At 35.5% G+C, this 23,542-nt stretch overlaps 1 protein-coding gene across 2 annotated transcripts in view; it reads left to right on the top strand.

Annotated features, from left to right (window-relative positions):
- DIAPH2 (diaphanous related formin 2) overlaps positions 1-23,542 on the top strand; it is a 950,551-nt gene that overhangs the window by 255,173 nt on the left and 671,836 nt on the right. For both annotated transcript variants that reach the window (XM_043895289.1, XM_043895287.1), the window contains 4 exons: positions 15,312-15,386; positions 15,465-15,534; positions 19,314-19,450; positions 21,366-21,474. In XM_043895289.1, the coding sequence (XP_043751224.1) occupies positions 15,312-15,386; positions 15,465-15,534; positions 19,314-19,450; positions 21,366-21,474 (391 nt within the window). The remainder of the gene's footprint in view (positions 1-15,311; positions 15,387-15,464; positions 15,535-19,313; positions 19,451-21,365; positions 21,475-23,542) is intronic.

Genomic DNA, 23,542 nt, shown 5'->3' with positions numbered 1-23,542 from the left:
ACAGTAGCGGACTTTATTTTTCTGGGCTCCAAAATCACTGCAGATGGTGATTGCAGCCATGACATTTAAAGACGCTTACTCCTTGGAGGAAAAGTTATGACCAACTTAGACAGCATATTAAAAAGCAGAGACATTACTTTGTCAACAAAGGTCTGTGTAGTCAAGGCTATGTTTTTTCCATTAGTCATGTATGGATGTGAGAATTGGACTATAAAGAAAGCTGAGCACCAAAGAATTGATGCTTTTGAACTATAGTGTTGGAGAAGACTCTTGAGAGTCCCTTGAACTGCAAGGCGATCCAACCAGTCCATCCTAAAGGAGATCAGTCCTGGGTGTTCATTGCAGGGACTGATGTTGAGGCTGAAACTCCAATACTTTGGCCATCTGATGCAAAGAGGTGACTCGTTTGAAAAGACCCTGATGCTGGGAAAGATTGAGGGCAGGAGGAGAAGGGGACGACAGAGGAAGAGATGGCTGCATGGCATCACTGACTCAATGGACATGGGTTTGGGTGAACTCCCAGAGTTGGTGATGGACAGGGAGGCCTGGCGTGCTGCAGTTCATGGGGTCTCAAAGATTCAGACACGACTGAGCGACTGAACTGAACTGAACTGAAAGTTGAATGGCTCCATTTTTCCTCGTGCTTCCTAATACTTGTATTTTTATGTCAAGCCAGATATCAGTTAACAGTTGGTACATTTTTTGAAGTGAGTATTTACTGTATGTCATTGGTATGTCTACAAACTATAGTTATGAATTGCAACATGAGAAGGCTCTGCATCTATGCTGAGCAAGTAACTATTTTATTTACTGGTATATGGGAAGTAGAAAGAAAGTATATGTTTGAACATCTCCAATGTGTTTATTACCTAAAGTTTCTCTTGCTTCTTGATTTCATAGTAAATTTAAAAGCAAACAAAAAACACTTCACTGGTATTGCATTCATTTATAAATATACACATTGACCGTATTTAGATAAATTTTAACTTGTGTCTGATATTCCTTCATGAAAGGAAAATAATCCAAAATCTCATAATCACTAATTGATGATATATTTGTTAATTGTTGATAATATAGTTAAATGGGAGGTATGTAATGACTGAGGATTGATTGATTCCAGTAGTAGTTTTGCTATTAACAACCCTCATGCTCTAAGACAAGTCAATAAAATTGTTTATTTTCTTCATTTGTAAAATGAAGGAGCCAATATGGAGTAACTTAGTTTAACTTCACAGTCAATAAAACTACTCTTATTAGTTCATGTTCTTTCATGGAAGGTTGTTCATAAATGAAGATAAAACCATGTTAAAGTTTTTAGTGTTTGTTGTGGGTTTTAATTGTTCTAATTGAAAAGAAAGTCTTCGCATTTTTGAAGGAGGTCAAAGTTACTTCAGCAATTAAAGCATTATGCTTTCTTTAAAAAGCCTTCATAGGTTTTAAAAGACATCAAATATGTAACTTTTAGGAGTAGCTATGTTTCTAGATTTTTCTGAAAATGAGTGCAAGCCAGGTTGAATATAGTAGGAAGTTAATATTTTTTTTTACTTACGAACTTTATACTGCATTGTAATCCTATAAAGGTTTTATCTGCATGCCATGTACAGTTTATTATTATTTTTTGTTGTCATTGATTTAGTTCATTTATATCACAGTGGAAGAGAAAAATAATGAGCTTTTCAGGTTTAATTTCTGTTAGATAGGGCTTTAGAATTATCAAGGTGTTTAATGTGGGGTTATTAAGGATTTTAACTGTTCATTGTTGAATGATTATGCTTTGAAAAAATTTATTAAAATTGGAGGTATTAAGATATTTAAACAATTTTGAGAGTGCATGTATGTGCATACAGATACATAATTTCCATAGTATTTTTCTCAGTTTTGGAGGAAAGATTTTAAAGTATTACATGAAGATAAACTAGAAAAGACCACAAAATTAACATTAGAGATCACATTCTGAGACAATAAAACATTTGAACTTGCTAAGAATTTTTTTATATCTACCATGAGGACCCAAAGAAATGATTCTTTGTGGTTTGATTGTGGATTCTGTGTGGTTTGATTGCAGATTCTTTGATTGATTGTTGTTGTTCAGTCACCAAGTTGTGTCTTTGGAGTCAAATACTTCTTGTATTACTCTCGACTCTGTTACTAACTGTTTATTGTTGTTCAGTCGCTCAGTCATGTCCAACTCTCTGCGACCCCATGGACTGCAGCATGCCAGGCCTCCCTCTCCTTCGCTGTATCCCAGAGCTTGCTCAAACTCATGTCCATTGGGTTGGAGATGCCATCCAACCGTCCTGTCCTCTGTTGACCCCTTCTCCTCCTGCCTTCAATCTTTCCCAACATCAGGGTCTTTTCTGATGAGTCAGCTCTTCACATCAAGTGGCCAAAGTATTGGAGCTTCAGCTTCAGTCCTTCCATTGAATATTCAGGATTGATTTCCTTTAGGACTGACTGGTTTGATCTACTTGCACTCCAAGGGAGTGACCCTGTACTAAAAGTATTCAGGAACATTAAATTTCTTTGATCTTTGTCTACATAGCTATCACACTCTATAATGAGTATTTAATTATGTAGGTGAGAAGGACAGTTGCCTTTCTGTTGTTCAATCATCAAATGGCAATTATCTTTTAATTCTCCTTACCCCTGTTACCATGAAAGAATTTTCACTGACCTTCTCTCTTGCCCACCAGAACCATTCAGTATAACATGCAGATTGGTGTAGGGAAAATGGAAATGTGTGCTAGTGTGTGCTATGCCTTTCTGTTTTCCTCCTTGCATTCAAAGAACTTCTTACCTTATTCATAGCAGATAAACTTGATGTCAACTCTCTTTCATTTCCAGGGTTTATAGATTAGGAATATGATTTCCTTTAGTAAGTTCATTTTAACAAAATTCCATTATTAAAGGAAATTGGATGTCCTGAGGAGTGTGTGATAAACTTGTAACCATATTACTTAGCTTAGGAAAATAAACCAATGATTTTTCTTATGGAAGTTAACATTTTAAGTTTGACTGGTTACATCACTAAGAAGATGACTTTAGTTAAGTGTTTTTTAAGTGTCCTGACATAATTATACTCACAATTCAAACATATGAAGCATATTTAAAATATGACCAGCTTATGCTTGAATATTTGGAATGATCTTCTTCCCTGTTTCCCCTCTACTTCCTATAAATTTAAGATTCTATTTTTAATTTCATTCACATTTTTTGTACATTTTGTTTTCATTGCTACTGTGGGCTAAGGCCATCTCTTATATTTTTCTAGCAATATTTTTAATGGAGAGGGGATAAAAATATTCTTTATTCTGTAAACTGTTAGGCATTTTAAAAGATTTGGACTTAAGTCATTATGACTGTCTCCAAAATATTTTGAGAGCTTAGGAAAGTGATTTTAATCAATAAGAATCTTTTATCCTTTGAAGGAGAATTTTGCTTAAGCTATTGCCTTTAGGAGCTTTTTGTATGTAAGGTTTTTATAATTTGTTGTAAATATTTAAGAGAAATTTGGTTTTATTTAGTAAAGAAAGAAAGAAAGTTAGTTGCACAGTCATATCCAACTCTTTGTGATCCTATGGACTGTAGCCCGCCAGGCTCCTCTGTCCCTGGAATTCTCCAGGCAAGAGTACTGGAGTGGGTTGCCATTTCCTTCTCCAGGGTAATTCCTGACCCAAGAACAATTAAAAAGCACACACATTTCCTCCTTTGTGAGGAATTCTTACAAGAAAAATTTGTGAGTAGCCTGAAACAAAGCAGGATTTTTCCAGTGAAACCTGATGGAGATAATAAATGAGCCAGGTAAAACCTTCTTAAAGCAAAAACCAAAGGATATAGGGAGAGATAGATTGTCTTCTTTGGTATTTTCTAAGGAAATTGTCCAACCAGTCCATCCTAAAGGAGATCAGTCCTGGGTGTTCATTTGAAGGACTGATGCTGAAGCTGAAACTCCAGTACTTTGGCCATCTCATGCGAAGAGTTGACTCATTGGAAAAGACCCTGATGCTGGGAGGGATTGGGGGCAGGAGGAGAAGGGGACGACAGAGGATGAGATGGCTGGATGGCATCACCAACTCAATGGGCATGAGTTTGAGTAAACTCCGGGAGTTAGTGATGGACAGGGAGGCCTGGCATGCTGCAATTCATGGGGTCGCAAAGAGTCGGACACGACTGAGCTACTGAACTGAATTGAACTGAACTGAAGGAAATTGTAATCTGTTTCAGTATTGAATTCAAAAGGACTGAGAGGCAGAGCTGGAAAATTGAAATATTCAACCTTTTTATGAATCAGGTGAAATAAGTGGTCAGTGAATGTCATGCTTCAAAAGAACATGCACAGATATCTGGAAATGGCAGTATTATAATAGATATTTTAAATTGGTCAGACAAAGTTCATGCGCTAATCTACCATGATGAATAGTTTTGAAGGACATTGAAATGCTAAAGGGTACTGTGTTTGCTTTCATGTAGACAAACCTGAGTGGATGTAAGTTTTTCTTTAATATAAGACCAGGGCAGTCATAGCATATACAAATCCATGTTGTTTTTGTTGTTAACATTTATTTTTTCATGGTTGTAGGCTATTGATATAGAATTATCTATGATGTTGATTTAGCTGAACAAATTATAGTTTAAAAATGCTGAAAATTGTAAGGTTTTCTTGGTCACTCTTTGGAGATATTGATCTGTGGATTGAAGGTATGATACTGCTTGCATTAGGTTGTACATTGGTTTTAATCACCGCAGGACCTTTTCTTTCCATGGGGACCTATAACTAAGGTTTGGTTTTAATTTCATTAAAAAATATTACATTGGCAACATCCATGTTAAAATAAGATGTTTCCCTGGTGTTAAAATATGTAAACACTATTGCAATCATTTTTGAAGTCTACTCAATGCTTTGAATTTGTTGTTTTATATCTTAAATTTTACCAACTTTCTTAACTCCACGAAGAATCTCTGAACTATCATTCATTTTATTTGATCTTCTTGTGATTTGGGTTGTAGTATGAGATTACACATAGGAATAGAACACCATTAGAGGGAAATAAAATCCTTTGTACAGAACACATAACCCTCTATACTAGCCTTTAGCAGTGTACAAACAATGATAAAGTGATGACATGACTAATATTGGACTCCTGCACATGAGACTCATTGCCTTTACTGGGGACTCAGGATCAGTTCAGTTCAGTTCAGTCGCTCAGTCATGTCTGACTCTTCGTGACCCCATGGAATGCAGTGCACCAGGCCTCCCTGTCCGTCACCAACTCACGGAATCCACCCAAACCCATGTCCATTGAGTCGGTGATGCCATCCAGCCATCTCATCCTCTGTTGTCCCCTTCTTCACCCGCCTTCAATCTTTCCCAGCATCAGGGTCTTTTCCAATGAGTCAGTACTTCACATCAGGTGGCCAAAGTATTGGAGTTACAGCTTTAGGATCAGTCCTTCCAATGAATACTAAAGGCTGATTTCCTTTAGGATGGACTGCTTGGATCTCCTCGCTGTCCAAGGGACTCTCAAGAGTCTTCTCTAACACCACGGTTCAAAAGCATCAATGCTTCGGCGCTCAGCTTTCTTTATAGTCCAACTCTCACATCCATACATGACTACTGGAAAAACCATGGCCTTGACTAGACAGACCTTTATTGGCAAAGTAATGTGTCTGCTTTTTAATATGCTGTCTAGGTTGGTCATAACTTTTCTTCCAAGGAGTAAGCGTCTTTTAATTTCATGGCTGCAGTCACCATCTGCAGTGATTTTGGAGCCCCCCAAAATAAAGTCTGTCACTGTTTCCACTGTTTCCCCATCTGTTCACCATGAAGTGATGGGACCAGATGCCATGATCTTTAATGTTGAGCTTTAAACCAGCCTTTTCACTCTCCTCTTTCACTTTCATCAAGAGGCTCTTTAGTTGTTTGCTTTCTGCCATAGGGGTGGTGTCATCTACATATCTGAGGTTATTGATATTTCTCCCGGCAATCTTGCTTCCAGCTTGTGCATCATCTAGCCCAGTGTTTCTCATGATGTACTCTGCATATAAGTTAAATAAGCAGGGTGACAATATACAGCCTTGAAGTACTCCTTTCCCAATTGGAACCAGTCTGTTGTTCCATGTCCAGTTCTAACTGTTGCTTCCTGACCTGCATACAGATTTCTCAAGAGGCAGGTCAGGTGATCTGGTATTCCCATCTCTTTCAGAATTTTCCACAGTTTGTGGTGATCCATGCAGTCAAAGGCTTTGGCATAGTCAATAAATCAGAAATAGATATTTTTCCAGAACTCTCTTGCTTTTTCAATAATCCAACAGATGTTGGCTATTTGACCTCTGGTTCCTCTGCCTTTTCTAAATCCAACTTGAACATCTGGAGGTTTATGGTTCACATACTGTTAAAACCTGGCTTGGAGAATTTTGAGCGTTACTTTACTAGCATGTGAGATGAGTGCAATTGTGTGGTAGTTTGAGCATTCTTTGCCGTTACCTTTCTTTGGGATTGGAATGAAAACTGACCTTTTCCAGTTCTGTGGCCACTACTGAGTTTTCCAAGTCAGTCACTGCTGACTCAGGAAAGAACTTTCTAATTTTAGCTTTAACCCTTTTGAAAGAAAGATGTGAATCCAGACAGTCTAATCGTAAATGTGCATGTAGTCACCTCTTCCTATATGTCTATTTTACATATAAATACTGAACTCATCCATCCACTGTCTGATTTTAAGTTATATTTTCGTGAACTATAATTAAATAATTCAGGGTCCAAATATCCAACTTATGGATAAAAGAGGTTAAAGTTTTTGGCGACTCTGAAGGAATAGAATTTCATTCCCTCATAAAATAGGCACATTTATAGAGTTTTTTTTCACTTTTTTTGCCCTGGAGATTCAGAGAGGGGAGAATCTTGCTTTCTCATGGGCATAGGGTTCAATGAATCCTCTGATACTTTCATTATAGGTAAGATTTTTTTTTTTTTATTTTGATCATGCCAGTGAGTGTAAGTGGGCCCTTTAGAAATAGTTTTGACTACTAGACCAACAGAGAAGTCCCAAAATCATCAACATCTTAATACCAAGAAATGAGATTATGGGCTATAGCCCATCTTAACAACAGCAACAAAAAAAACCCCAAAAACTCTATACTACATCTAACTCTGTTCTTTCCAATAAGCTGCTGCATAAATCTTGATTGCAAGTTTTAGTTGGAGTTTCCAAATATTTTTCTTCAGTAGTATTTCATGGGTAAGAAGCTTAGGACTTTGAAAGACAAGAAAAATGTGAGTTGTAAACTACCCATTACACCTAAATGAATGAAGTAAGCTGTTAAATAATAGAAAATATATAATTCTTTGTCTAGACATAGATATGTAGGTTTAAGCTCAATGCAATTCTGGAAGAACTACAAATTCTTCAGTGAGTTCTTCCTGGAGCCATTAGCCAGGTGTTATAGATAACCATGTACTGGTTCTGTTAGTAATTTCTAATGGTGTGATTGAAATAAACATGGGCTTTGGAATCAGACCTAGGTGTGTGGGTGTGAGTACTTGAACTGATATTTAACCTGTGGAATGATGTTTTGCAAGTTACTTAACTAATTTTCTTCTCAGTTTCTTTATGTGAAAACATTTTCAGGATTAAAGTCAAAATGGTTGGCAATGTGAAGTGTTTGAAGGATTTAAAGCAGTTAGGACTATTATACTTTTGGTGCTAGTGGTAAAGAACCTGCCTGCCAGTGCAGAAGACAATAAGAGACATGGGTCAGGAAGATGCCCTGGAGGAGGGCATGACAACCCACTCCAGTATTCTTGCCTGGAGAATCTCATGGACAGAGGAGCCTGGTAGCAAAGGGTCAGACATGACTGAAGCGACTTAACCATGTACTCATGCACATACACACTTTGCTGAAGGAATGCTAAATGGTATAGCCACTTTGAAAAGCAGTTTTAAAAGATTACCAGCACAATATTGTAAATTATCTTTTAATTAAAAATAAATAAATTAAAAAAAGAAAAAACAAAAAACCTTATCTTAAAACCTAACAATTCCTCCCCTAGTAATTTTCCTGAAGAGAAATGAAAATGCATGCTTACATAAATACATACATATGAATGTTTGTAGCAGCTCTGTTCATAATCATCAAAACCTGGAAACAACCGAGTTCAGTTCAGTCACTCACTAGTGGCCAATTCTTTGTGAGTTGGCCATGGACTGCATGCAGCACGCTAGGCTTTCCTGTCCACCACCAATTCCTGGAACTTGCTCAAACTCATGTTTATCCAGTTGGTGATGCCATCCAACCATCTCATCCTCTGCCGTCCCGTTCTCCTCCTGCTTCAATCTTTCCCAGCATGAGGGTCTTTTCAGCTCTTTGCATCAAGTGGCCAAAGTACTGGAGTTTCAGCTTCAACATCAGTCCTTCCAACAAACATTCAGGACTGATCGCCTTTAGGATGTACTGGTTGGATGTCCTTGCAGTCCAAGGGACTCTTAAGAGATGAAACTGGAGCCCATTATACAGAGTGAAGTAAGCCAGAAAGATAAACACCAATACAGTATACTAACACATATATATGGAATTTAGAAAGATGGTAACGATAACCCTATATGCAAAACAGAAAAAGAGACACAGATGTACAGAACAGACTTTGGGACTCTATGGGAGAAGGCGAGGGTGGGATGTTTCAAGAGAACAGCATCGAAACATGTATATTATCTAGGGTGAAACAGATCACCAGCCCAGGCTGGATACATGAGACAAGTGCTCAGGGCTGGTGCACTGGGAAGACCCAGAGGGATCGGGTAGAGAGGGAGGTGGGAGGGGGGATCGGGATGGGGAATACATGTAAATCCATGGCTGATTCACATCAATGTATGACAAAAACCACTACAATATTGTAAAATAATTAGCCTCCAACTAATAAAAATAAATGGAAAAAAAAAAAGAGTCTTCTCCAATACCACAGTTCAAAAGCTTCAATTCTTCGTCGCTCAGCTTTCTTTATAGTCCAACTCTCACATCTATACCTGACTACTGGAACAACCATAGCCTTGACTAGACGGACCTTTGTTGGCAAAGTAGTGTGTCTGCTTTTTATTATGCTGTCTAGGTTGGTCATAACTTTTCTTCCAAGGAGTAAGCGTCTTTTTATTTCATGGCTGCAATCACCATTTGCAGTGATTTTGGTGCTCCCAAAAATAAAGTCTGCCACTGTTTCCACTGTGTCTCCATCTATTTGCCATGGAGTAATGGGACCAGATGCCATGATCTTTGTTTTTGAATGTTGAGCTTTAAGCCAACTTTTTCACTGTTCTCTTTCACTTTCATCAAGAGGCTCTTTAGTTCTTCTTCACTTTCTGCCATAAGCGTGGTGCCATCTGCATATCTGAGGTTATTGATATTTCTCCTGGCAATCTTGTTTCCAGCTTGTGCTTCATCCAGCCCAGCGTTTCTCATGATGTACTCTGCATATCAGTTAACTAAGCATAGTGACAATATACAGCCTTGATGTACTCCTTTTCCTATTTGGAACCAGACTGTTCCATGTCTAGTTCTAACTGTTGCTTCCTGAGCTGCATACAGGTTTCTCAAGAGGCAGGTCAGGTATTCCCATCTCTTGCAGAATTTTCCACAGTTTATTGTGATCCACATAGTCAAAGGTGTAATGACCTCCATACAGATTTCTCAGGAGGCAGGAAAATTTATGCTTACATAGACACTTACATGTGAATGTTTATAGCAGCTTTGTTCATAATCATGAAAACCTGTAAACAACCCAGATATTCATCAATTGACGAATGGAAAAAAAAGAAAAAAAACTTGTGTTATACCCATACAATAAAAAGGGAATGACTACTAGTACATGCAACAACATGGTTGAATATCATGTTTATGCTAAGTGAAAGAAACCACTAAAACCTGTATACAGTATGATTACGTTTCTAATTACATTTTGGAGAAAGCAAAACTATAGGGACACAAACCAGATAAGTGGTTACCACATGGCTGGGAATAAAGAAAAGTGACTGACCGCAAAGGGAAATGAGAGAATATTTAGGTGGGGTGGACGTGTTCCATGTCTTGTTTGTGTTAGAAGCTGCATGACCGTGTTTTGTCAATGATGAGCTTCACTGTATGTAAGTCATATCCCAATCAAAAGGGAAAAAACCTTGTGTTACAGAGTGATTATGGATAGTATATGAGATCATCTTCCTCCCCCCATTGTTTCTTCTGCTTGGTTCTTCATTATCCTCTGTTCTTTCTGTTTCTCTTATAAATTTGGGGTCCATGATAAATTGCAATGTCTGATTTCAAGGCTGAGATACTACAGAAAATTGATGTCTTTATCTGCAATCTGAGTCAGATTTTAAATAGAGTCATTAACTGTGTTTTCATACTTCTAGATATTTCAGTTAGTACTGAATAACTCAGAGATGGAATTTGCCTACTCTGTGAAATACACCAAATAAATCGGGACTTCCCTGGCAGTTCAGTGGTTATGACTCTACACTTCCACTGCAGGGTGCATGGGTTCAATCCCTGCTTATGATACTTAGATCCCACATGCCTGTTGGCCAAACAGCAACAACAAAAGCATATATATATGTATGTGTATATATATATATACACACACACAGACACATATACACACACCAAATATACTTGCTTTTACTCTGTTAAAGCAAGTTAAAGAGTTAAGTTGCCTTATCTCTGTCCTGTGGCTGTGGAGGTGTATGGTATGGTGTGGAGGGTATTTAGAGCAGTCTTAAATTTTGAGCCTGAATCCTGATTATGACGGCTTCCTCTTCTTCTCAGCAAACACTGTTTTATGTCAGACGTTCTCAAAACTTGAGCAAACATCAGAATCACCTGGAGTAGTTAAAAGAGACATTTTTGGCTCCACCTATAGAATTGCTGAGTTAGTAGGTCTGGAGTGGGATCCAAGAATTTGTATTTCTAACAAATTCCCAGATGCTGTTGATGCTCCTGGTTTGGGGCACACACTTTGAGAACCATGGATTTATACTTACTCTGGTGTTGCAGTATCAGAATTCCTGCCTAAGTAGTTGCATGCTAAGTAACTTCAGTTGTGTCCTACTCTTTGCTGCGCTATGGACTGTAGCCTGCCAGGCTCCTCTGTCCATGGGATTCTCCAGGCAAGAATAGTGGAGTGGATTGCCATGGTCTCCTCCAGGGGATCTTCCTGACCCAGGGATCAAACCCTCATCTGTTAAATCTCCTGCATTGACAGGCGAGTTCTTTACCACTAGCGCCACCTGGGAAGGTGTGCCAACATAAAGTAGCCAACATTTTGTTTTTGAACCACTTCACCATTTCAGGGCCACATTTATATTGGATAAAACTTTTATATTAAAGTGTGAGAGAAACACAGACAGTTAGTGTTTGGCTAGCAGCCACAAAGTATTTGATGCTTTAAAGAGAAATAGTGCTGGCAAGAGACGAAGCAAAAAAATATGTATGTGTAGCTGCACCCTCTTCCTCTTCACCTCTTGAATGTCATCCTACTATATCATAGTTATTTTATCCCTCTAGGTACAGTCTCCTTTTGGACACCTATTCTCTATAAAAGCTCCAAGGGCTCCTACCACGCCTCCTCTAATCATTGGCTTTCAGTCGCTCAGTTCAATCAGTTCAGTTTAGTTCAGTCTCTCAGTCATGTCCGACTCTTTGTGACCCCATGGACTGCAGGTTGCCAGGCCTCCCCACCAACTCCCAGAGCCTACTCAAACTCAAATGCATCGTGTCAGTGATGCCATCCAACCATCTCATCCTCTGTTGTCCCCTTCTCTTCCCGCCTTCAATCCTCCCCAGCTTCAGGGTCTTTTCCAATGAGTCAGTTCTTTCACATTAGGTGGCCAAAGTATTGGAGTAATAGCTTTAGTATCAGTGCTTAAAATGAATATTCAGAACTGATTTCCTGTAGGATTGATAGGTTGGATTTCCTTGCAGTCCAAAGGACTCTGAAGTCTTCTCCAACACCACAGTTCAAAAGCATCAGTTCTTTAGTACTTAGCTTTCTTTATATTTCAACTCTCACATCCATATGTGACTACTGGAAAATCCATAGCTTTGACTAGATGGACCTTTCTTGGTAAAGTAATGTGTCTGCTTTTTAATATGCTGTGTAGGTTGGTCATAACTTTTCTTCCAAGGAGTAAGCATCTTTTAATTTCATGGTTGCAGTCACCATCTACAGTGATTTTGGAGCCCCAAATAATAAAGTCTCTCAGTGTTTCCATTGTTTCCCTAATTGCCATGCAGCGATGGGACCAGATGCCATGATCTTAGCTTTCTGAATGTTAAGCTTTAAGCCAACTTTTTCACTCTCCTCTTTCACTTTCATCAAGAGGCTCTTTAGTTCTTCTTTGCTTTCTGCCATAGGGGTGGTGTCATCTGCATGTCTGAGGTTATTGATATTTCTCCAAGCAATCTTGATTCCAGTTTGTGCTTCATTCAGCCTGGTATTTCGCATGATGTACTCTGCATGTAAGTTAAATAAGCAGGGTGACAATATGCTGCCTTGACATACTCCTTTCCTGATTTGGAACCAATCTGTTGTTCTGTGTCCAGTTCTAACTGTTGCTTCTTGACCTGCATACAGATTTCTCAGGAGGCAGGTCAGGTGTTTTGGTGTTCCCATCTCTTTCAGAATTTTCCACAGTTTGTTGTGATCCACACAGTCAAAGGCTTTGGCGTAGTGAATAATGCAAAAGTAGATGTTTTTCTAGAACTCTCTTGCTTTTTCGATAATCCAGTGGATGTTGTCAATTTGATCTCTGGTTCCTCTTCCTTTTCGAAATCCAGCTTGAACATCTGGAAGTTCACGGTTCACATACTGTTGAAACCTGGCTTGGAGAATTTTGAGGATTTCTTTTGGTAGCGTGTGAGATGAGTGCAATTGTGCAGTAGTTTGAGCATTTGTTGGCATTGCCTTTCTTTGGGATTGGAATGAAAATGGACCTTTTCCAGTCCTGTGGCCACTGCTGAGTTTTTCATATTTGCTGACATATTGAGTGCAGCACTTTCACAGCATCATCTTTCAGGATTTGAAATAGCTCAACTGGAATTCCATCACCATTAGCCTTAGGTATTCTCAGTTAAGATTTTTCCCTGCCTATTTTGTAATAATCCTGACCTCTTCACAGTTAAGTTTCATGGTTGTGTCCAAATTTTTATTCCAGACTGATAGTAATTTTCACTGAGTGAAACCAGAGTACCATCAACTGCACAATTTGCAACAGTCTGGGGTTTGTGGGTGTCTGATTTCACGTGAACAGATAGAAATCGTCATCTTAAACGCTTCTCTAGACCAAGAAAGAAATAATCCTAGTAATTTTAATAGCACTAGGTAGAAAAAGAAATGAGTAAAATTTAGAATCTTAAAACAAATTTTAGATGTTAAATTTAAGGAAATCTTATATTATTTTTTCTTCATAAATGCCAAAGCCGATACTGAGGACTATATATATAAATTTAATCAGAAGTCTGATTATTTTAAGGTTGCGTTAGGGTATTCGCTGAAATGATATCTCCTGATTTCTCTCTGTGATAGATTATCGTTATTTTATGCTTAGAGAGCTGGTGTCCTTTTCTCCTTCTACCACCACCTTACTGATTATCTAGAGTCTGAGAAAATAGCTCATTATACTGGTTGATTACATGCCTCAATTGAATAGTAGCTTGCTGCCAATTATCATTACAATGCCATATTGATTTTTTCTCATTTCCACTGCAGAAATTAAAGCAGAATTTGTTTAAAATGAGTTTCCATATATATTGTGGATGTGATTGGTTCTGAATGTTTGAACTATTTTTAAAATAGTTTTCTTCAGTGATCTGTTGTTTCTTAATGATGGTGTCATCTTTGTTGATAAGCTTTACCTTAGTTAGATATGAAATGTGATTTAAAGGCTGTGGCATTGAACTATAGTCATGACTTAAATATATATATATAGATTTTAATTATTGCTTCAAAGGTTTCCTGCTGTATATTAATTTACTTTTGAGAATTTCATGGGCAATATGATTCTGCTCATTCTTTTAACCACACAAATCAGTAAATTTAGTTAAATTTTAATTAGCAAATATTTAATGTTGACTATATGTAATCTACTCTGCTAAGCATTATGGGAGACTCAAAGATGAATAAGATTATGTAACAGTCTTCAGAGAATTTTTCATCCAGAAAGGTGGGTAAGACACTTGTGATGCAATCATAATGTCGTTCAGTAAGAGATATAGAAACAACGGGCATTCAAGGGGAAATAACACATTTGAATGTAGTACTTACAGGGAAAAACATTAATGGAGGAATTGCCAGTCAGTTTGAGCCTTGGAGAGATGGAGTTAGAGTTACCTTCTGGAAAGAAAGAATGAAAAATGAGGTCAAGCAGGGAAGACTTCAGGAAACAGAATATGTCTGATTTTATTGGAACATGTTGTCTAAGGCTTGAGGCTTGAAAGGTAGGTTGAGGTTTGATCAGAATCAGGAGTTGCAATTTGTTAGGTAGTTCAGAGAAGATTTTTGACGGAAGACTGCCCTTATTCCCTCTACTGGGAAAGTTCTTACTCTTTTCAAAGCTCTGCTCCAATATCACTTTATCAAAGAATCTTCCCCTGACTACACATAAAAAAAAAATAATAATAATACTGGGTCACTCATTCCATTTCCCAAGGTTTTTTTCTATTCATAGTACCAAAGCAGTGATATTTTATTAAATAGTTATTTATTTGTCCTTTGTCTTCTTTTTTCTAGATGATAAGCTACATGAACGTAGGGGCTTACTTCGTTGCCAGTTATCTCTGTCACATAGAACATGCCTGGTAGTTAGTGGGAACTCAAATAAATATATTTTGAATGAATGATCAGAATAAATGCAAAGATGAAAAAGTTGGGGATCAGGAATTTATGCCAGTATTCAAGTTTGAGGGATTCAAAGGATAGTGGTGTTATTAACAGAATATGGAAGAGTGGAAGAGGAGTTGATAAAGGGAAACAGAGACAAAGCAGAAAATAAATTTGGGTTATAAATTCAGGCTTAAGTGTTTAATGCTGGTGAAACAACCAAGGTAGTGCTGTGGAATGGGCAATCTAAAATGTGTGAAAAGTGTGGGATTGCGATAAAAGATCTCTTCAGTCATTCTCATAGGGTCAATACTCAAAGCAATTGGAGTAGAAAAAAAGAATAACAAACAGCATGAAGACTGGATTAGCAGATTTGAAAATCAAAAATTTAATTTGAGGTATTTAATGTTTTAATTATATAAACTTATTTATACTTTGTTTGTTTGTTTAATAGCTGGGTTAACAACTTTGGACATGAAGGTCTTGGACTCTTGTTGGATGTGCTGGAAAAGCTTCTGGACAAGAAACAGTAAGAATAAACAAGAAAAAAAAATTCACCACAGGGGAGATTTTTAAGCAAAATATAATTTTTTTTTCTTCTATTCAGGCAAGAAAATATTGACAAGAAGAATCAGTATAAACTTATTCAGTGCCTCAAAGCATTTATGAACAATAAGGCAAGTAGTATTTATTTCTGCCTTTGTTACAAAAGATGAGAACTTTCCCAACAGAGTGTATGAAACAGGCAAAATCCTGGGTGCTTACTCAGTTTTCAAAAGGGTCTTTATAATGCAAATCATCATGAGCTTCATTTAAATATTATTTAAAATATACTTTGCTTCTCAAAATATTTAATGACAGTTTTTGCAATCATGCAGACATCAAGTCTTGTTCCCAAATCAGATAATACTGTGTTTTGTTTTGTTTTTTTTTAATAGTAGTCGGAAAATTTAAATTTGATGGATTGGATACCATTTCCTTACAGAGAGTTTATCTTCCATTATAAAGGACAATTCAAAACTATGGTTTGATTTTTTTTTTTTTTTTTTTTTGCTAGAAACAGTATAAGGTTAAGATTTTTTATTTCTTTTTTTGTTCAGTTAATGTCAGTGAGTTAACATCCATAAAAGACTTTTCTGGCAGATAGCAGAAGATTTTTGTATATGTGTGGTACCAGTTGCATTATTATTAAGGATTTATCTTCTAAAAGTAGTCTTTTCTCAGGTTATGAAGTTATTGTCATTTTTTTTCTATAAACTAGAATGAAGAATGAACTCTTATGTATGATTTATGCCATATTCCTATAGGTAAAATACCATTGACATTTATTAATTAAAAAATCCCTTTAGATGGTGTTCTTATGATCTCAAAATATTTAAGAAAAATAAATAAGTATAACAATGACCTAAATCTTGCAAGATGTGAAATATAGCTATTTTTAAATAATAGCCAATGCAGTAAGAGTATCTACATAAGTAGTCTGAAATATTTTTTTCAAGTGTATGGGATTATGCATGATTATGTATGTGTATATTATACACACATATATCAACAAAGAATTTTTTGAGCATTTTTGAGCATTTTTTGAGCATCTGATGGATGCTTGCCAATTGACATGAGTCTCATGTATAGAATATACTAATTGTACTGTTTCTTCTGAAAAGATTTCCATCAGTATTCCTGCAGAATTTCTCAACTTTGAGCTCTTTGTCTTTGATGATAAAATTATGCAGAATGTGATACCTAATAGGAAAGCAGTTAATGAACATTGCTTCTCAAGATGGATCTCTTTTTTTAATTGAGGGAAACTAAGAAATAATGGAAAGATAACACAGTACTAGAAATCAGGAGACAGAGTCTTTGCTTTGCCACTAAGTTGTGTGGCCTTTAGAAAATCATTTGACCTCTCTGCCAATGAGTCACCTAACCTGTAAAATTAGGAGTCTGATCTAAATTCTTACTGGTTTGAGTAGTGAGCTCTTACAGCTTTCCAGGGTATGAGTGTAATCAATATAGTTAGTAGAGAAAGTCATATTAGTGAGATTTCCTGTAGAGCCTTTTCCCTTGAGACAGCAGTTGACATGCCAATACATAATTAGTTTATTTATAATGTGTTAATTTCATTTATACAGCCAAGTAATTCATTTATACATACATAACATGTATCTGTTCTTTATTAGTGTCTTTTCTCATATAGGTTATTACAGAATATTGAGCAGAGTTCCCTCTGCTGTGCAGTGGGTCTTTGTTGGTTATTTATCTTATATATTATAGTATATATGTGTTCATGCCAAACTTCTGATTTATCCTTCCCCCAACCACATTTCCCCTTTGGTAATCATAATTTTGTTTTTGATATCTGTAAGTCTGTTTCTGTTGTGTAAATAAGTTTTTTCTTTTTTATTAATTAGATTCCACATATGAATGATATCATATGATATATGTTTGTCTTTCTCTGTCTTCAGTTAATAAAATAATTTCTAGGTCCATCCATGTTGCTGCAAATGGCCTTTCATTATTTTTTTATGGCTGAGTAATACTCCATCCTCCATTGTATATATGTACCACATCTTCTTTATTCATTCCTCTGTCAATGGACATTTAGGTTGCTTCCGTGTCTTGGCTATTGTAAACAGTGCTGCAATGAATATTTGAGTGCATGTTTCCTTTCAGGTTATGGTTTTCTCTAGATATCTTCCCAGCAGTGAGATTTCTAGATCATATGCTAGTTCTATTAGTTTTCTTTTTTTTTTTTTTAAGGATCCTTCATACTGTTCCTGCATAGTGGTTGTACCAAGTTGCTTTCCCACTAACAGTGTAGGAGGGAGAACATGATGGTTTGATTTAGATTATTTTAAATTAAGGCTAAGTTTTAGTTAGAGCATGTTAATGTATTTTACACTGGTGCTAGGAACATGAATAAATGGTAAGTCTTTTAAATTACAGACATCTGAAACAATAGGCATAGAGTTACATTTAAAAATATACAGTGATATATCAATTTCATGTTGTACTGAATTTGTCATGATCAAAGCATGAAATTTTAGCCTGAAATGACTTACGCATCAAATTTGCTGACCCCAAAGGTTTTGATTACCTACTTCAAAAACTCTTTTTGCTTATACAGTACATGGAATAATACACTTATGAAAAGGAAACCATTGCCCCTTAACTTCCATTGTTATAATATTGCTCTAATGTTTAGGTTGATGGTTTTCCATCATTTCTTATACCTTCATTTTTATTTTGAGTATTTCCCTTCATGTTAGAAACTACCTTTATACAATAAAATGGAAATTTGAAAAATTTAATGATTTCACTGTCAGTCTAACTGGTTTTTCAAGTTAAGTTTGGTAACTATATAGTAATCATCTATCTCTCCATTTTACAAATTTTCATTTATTTTCGTTACTATTTATTGTTTACTACCCACCTTTATATATTCATATTCCTTTTGTTTTCTTTGCTTCTTTTTAATTTTGTCTTTTCCATTTCCTTTTTTGTCTTATTTCTGTGTATTTTGTTATTATTATACCTAAAACTCATGTTGTTTTCTCCTGAATTGTTTTAGAAAATAGAAACCATGAAAATATTCAAGTGTGTGGTACTTCCGTAAAGTTTAGCTTGAAATGGCAATTTTGCTATGATGAAATATTGTCAGATTCCACTGTTAAACTGTAAAAACAAGCAAACATACTTCATAAGAAATCTGAGAAATACCTTGTGGGCCAAAGATCAAAGAAAATATGACCTTCTCTATGTAGTGAAAACCCGAGTTTTGGGCTTTCTTCAACATTTCTTTACCTATTCTTGTGATGCACACTTGCATGCATATATTTAAGCCTAGAAAATCAATGAAAATGGTGTCTGTCTCCTCTGCCTAATTGACTGTGACATGTAGTATTCAATAAAACCCATGCTCCACTTCTTTGGGGTTATAATTTTGCTATGCAGCACAGCTACTTTAAAGAGGGAGGCTAAAAGAGAGAAGGTATGGGAAAACCAATACAGAAGTTTATAGCTTCTTTAACTGGCATGTAGTACACAAAAGAGCTTTTCAACATTTTACCCTTTTTGTTCAACTTAATTTTCCATACAAACATAATCAAAAATTAAATCATGAGTTCCAGATGTCTCCAGCGAAAACCAAGGACATAAGTACAACAGCTACATATTCTTCTTTATTGAGGAAATACTGATTGCTGCATATTTCTTCCAAATTTTTATGGAATGTTTAGTTAGGATAATGGAGATTGTATCTCATAAAAGGACCTAAAATCCAAGAAGTGGTCATTTCAAATAAAAAGCAATTGACTTTGAAGAACATTCATTTAATTAAATAGAACCTCAATGTGGAGGCATGGGATTTTAGAAAATCATTGTTAATTTGTTTTTTAAAATTAAAGATATGACTCCAAAATATTTTGAAAGAAAGTTTTTTTTTTTTTCCTTTCAGTTTGGATTGCAAAGGATTCTAGGAGATGAAAGAAGTCTTTTACTCCTAGCAAGAGCAATTGACCCCAAACAACCCAACATGATGACTGAAATAGTAAAAATACTTTCAGCTATTTGCATTGTTGGAGAAGAAAACATGTAAGTATTGCTTTGTCATTAACATTAACTGCATAGAAATGACACTAGAGAAATTGAGAAATTTATGCTGTTTCTTTCGATACCATGCAGCTGTGCTCAGTTGCTTGGTGGTATACGACTCTTTGCAACCCCTTGGACTGTAACTCACCAGACTCCTCTGTCCATGGGGCTTCTCCAGGTGAGAATACTGGAGTGGGTACCCATTCCCTTCTCCAGGGCATCTTCCTGACCCAGGGATCGAATCCATGTCTCCTGTATCTCTTGCCTTGGCAGCAGATTCTTTACCACTAGTGCCACCTATAGTTTGCATGAAAATAGTATTAAATTTCAGGGAAAAAATTGGCATTTTTATCTTATCTGTTTACATTTTAGCTTTTGTTTTGATTCTTTGAAAAATAGGTTTAAAAAGACAGAATCCTAATGGGAAGTTCTTCAATGTTGGACATTCAAAGTGAATGATTATAATTTTATCTAGTTGAAGGGAAAGCAATTATTAGAAAAGTAGGGAAAGATCAGTTAGGGAGTAATTTTGGCTAAACACACAGACAGGCACATTCACATACACACTCTACACAATATACCCCCTCATCCGTGCACATCAGAAAATTTGACTTCTTTAACTAACTGAATTAACCAGATTCTTTTATTCTGTGCTATCATTTTACAGTAGTGTTTTACTTTATCTGTGTATGGTAAGTGAAAGAATAAAGCAATTATTCATGGAATGAAGTTAACCGATTAAAAAGACAAAAGGCTGTTGATAATCATTCAGGATGCATGTATGTATCATTTTCAGCAAGTTGTTGCTGACAACACATTAGATCACTTCTTCTTGTGGAAATAATATTCAATCAGAAGCAAAATTACAGATTTGATGTCCAGTTGGTAAGAAACTTTTGTGGTAAAGAATGAAATACCTGCTACGGATATGAACTAGAATATTTTTTTCTAAACACTGTGTGACAGTAATCATTTCACTTTGAATTAGAATAGGGGCAGACAAAGATTTAAGAATATTCTAATATGTTGACTTTCTCATACTTCTTGGAATAAAATGACATGTTTCTTAGTGCTGGTTTATCCTTCAAAACTGAAAGACAAACACTGAACAAAAATATTATCACACAACATTGTCTTATGAGAATGAGATAGCATATGCAAAAATAAAGCTTCCTTAGGTTTTATAGGAAAATCAGTTTATATATGACTAAGAAATGTTTTCCCAGTGTATTATGTTTTCAGTACTTAATTCATATAATGCAACCTAGTCTGATATATTTTATGATTTAATTATAATTTTAGATATAGCTTGATGTGAGTAGTATACTACAGAGAGGTTAATTTGATTCAGACACTGTACAGAGATAGCTACCAATATTTTTGTTCAGGTAAATAAGTTTCTTGTGCTAGGTAATTATAGATGCTTCTCTAATTTACTGGGCTTTCTCTTTTAGGCTTTTTCCTTGTTCCATTTTCAAAGAATTTTTTTAAAGTTCTTTAAAAAACATGTACTCTTTCTTGCACTTTATTATAAAATTACAGTCTGATTACACTTGAATGAACTTTGAATAACTGTAGATGCCACCATGTTTAAGTGACATTAAACACATTTAATATCAAAACTCAAAACTTAAAATTTTAATGTTTATCAATTAAGTATTTTTTTAAATGTCACTCAGAAAAATGGCTTTCCTCAGGATTTTCAAGTTGAATTTTTTATTTTGATGCCCTAATGTTATTTAATGCTATCAATATTTGAGTTGTAGAAATATGTGGAAAAGAACACAATTCTAAAATTGTGATGGTCTATATAAACATGAAGCACCTGAAAACAGGGAAGAGTGTATAAGAGATAACCTGTATTCATATAGTGTGTGTAAGACGTATTTCTGATTTCTAGTTTTTTTCTCTATAGTCTAGATAAACTTTTAGGGGCTATAACTACAGCAGCGGAACGAAATAACAGAGAACGATTTTCACCAATTGTGGAAGGATTGGAAAACCATGAAGCTTTGCAATTACAGGTGAGTTAGTTTTGTCTTAAATTGCTTCCAGGGTTATTTTGCATTGGCCAAAATTTTTGTTTGGGTTTTTCTGTACCATCTCACAGAAAAACCCGAATGAACTTTGTTGGCTAATCCAGTACTCATTTTGTATGACACTAACTCCACTTTAGCTAGCATTTAAATAGAAGGGAACGTAAAAATGAAATCTTTCCTGTTCCTTGGTCATTCATAGAAGCTACAAGTTTTGTCTGTGAAGATGATAATTTGCTTAAAGTGAGGATAGTTTGAATTATTATAAATTGATCATGATTATCCTTAATATTTGGGTAGAAATTTAGTAATTAGTGTACTAAGTCATGGAAATTAAAGCCTTAGCAATAATCAGGGCAAGAGGGCAAACAGTTCAGCTAATGCCATTATCCAAGCAAGTGTTAATGAAGTCTGTATGGGCTTGTTGTAGAAATTTAAGAAAACTAAATACATGTCTTTTTTTTTTTTTTTTTTTTTTGTGCCATTCACACAGCATTCAAAAGTTTGTCTCCCCAGAATAGAGGGGACTGAATTCCACTTCTTAGGTCATGGTCTATTTCATAACCCTGTGTAGACCCAGCCTACATGTGTTCTTTATAAAATTATAAAATTTGTTATATTTTGTTAGATAGTTTTAAGAAATAAGCCATTTTATGAAAGAAAACTTTATTCTTTTGTGATGAGAGCTCTTATAATGTGAGATTTTGGACTAAACATTTTGATTTACATGTACTATCTGGTTTAATGTTCCAACAACTTAGCAATGTAGGTACTATTATTATCTCCATTCTGCTTATGAGACAAATATGCTAAGTGAGATTAAATAGCTGGTCAAACATGCCACAGTTTGTAAGTGGTATAGTGAAATTCGATGCCAGGTTTGTTGGTCTATGATGCTCATCTCTTTGTTTTAGACAGTGTTTAGCATGTAATGTACCATGGGAAACACTTTCTGAAATGTTTTTTAAACTCTTGTGGTGTCATTCAACAAAGAGAATATGATTCCAAATTTAATTTTATCAAATTATTTAGTAGTATTTATTAAAATTTCTTATCTGATATAAAAGTTTCTTTTCCCCTTTTTAATTGTATCGTTATATGTCATTACCTGTTTTTGCCAGAGTTTCAGACAACAGCAGATAAATTGGCACATCCAAAGAGAATACTGTAGTGTCACAAAAGTGTAATACCTTTCCAAATATTTGAGGAAGTTTGTTACTTGTTTCTATTCTGTGATGAGCATTTTGGATAAACTTTTATGGTGTGCCTTTTAAGGCCAGTGTATTACATTTTTTATTATTTGGGGGAATTTCTTTTTAGTGCTTTCCTTTTTTTTTTTTTTTAATATTTTCTCTCAATAAAATACAGTATCTCTACCAAAAGGTTTGGAAACTGTCTTTTTTAGATGACTGCTTGAAATCTTTGTTTATATTTATGTGCCTGGGCTTACCTAAATTTCACTGACTTTCAATCATATGTAGGAGTTTATTCTCATCTTCAAGAGTTTGCTTAGGAGGAATTAAATGTTAATGTCTGTATTCAAAGTTTTCATTACTCAAATCACTCACTCATACTCACACAACTGTTGAGAGGTAAAGCTGTGATTTGAAGCCAGATTTCTGTGATGTCAGTATTTGTTTACTGCATTGTCTGACCTTTAAAATGACACCCCTGCTATAGAATAGTTCAGCCTACACAATGATATGAGAGTGACATTTGCTAGCCTTCAGGAAGCTGGACTGAATGGAATGATAAAATGGCAAATTGTTAACAAGTAACATATGGAAGGATCATTATCTTGCTAGGTATTCAACAAGTTATTGAATACTGATTACAGATACAAACATATACAAATCACAATTTGAAATTTCCTGTTTTAATGAGGTATAAAATTAATAATTTGTTATATACAGAGCCAATTACTCTCACAAGAATTGTGAAGTGGGTTTGTTCATTTGGATTATTTCACGTGGATGAGAAAAATATCTGAAAGTTCAAAATATATTCAGAATACAGCATGAAAAACAAAAGTTTAAATCTGTTGTTTAAAAAATAA

The sequence above is a fragment of the Cervus elaphus genome, chromosome X, assembly GCF_910594005.1.
Source record: "Cervus elaphus chromosome X, mCerEla1.1, whole genome shotgun sequence".
Classification (NCBI taxonomy): Eukaryota; Metazoa; Chordata; class Mammalia; order Artiodactyla; family Cervidae; genus Cervus; species Cervus elaphus.
This window is presented reverse-complemented; position numbering and strand designations above follow the sequence as displayed.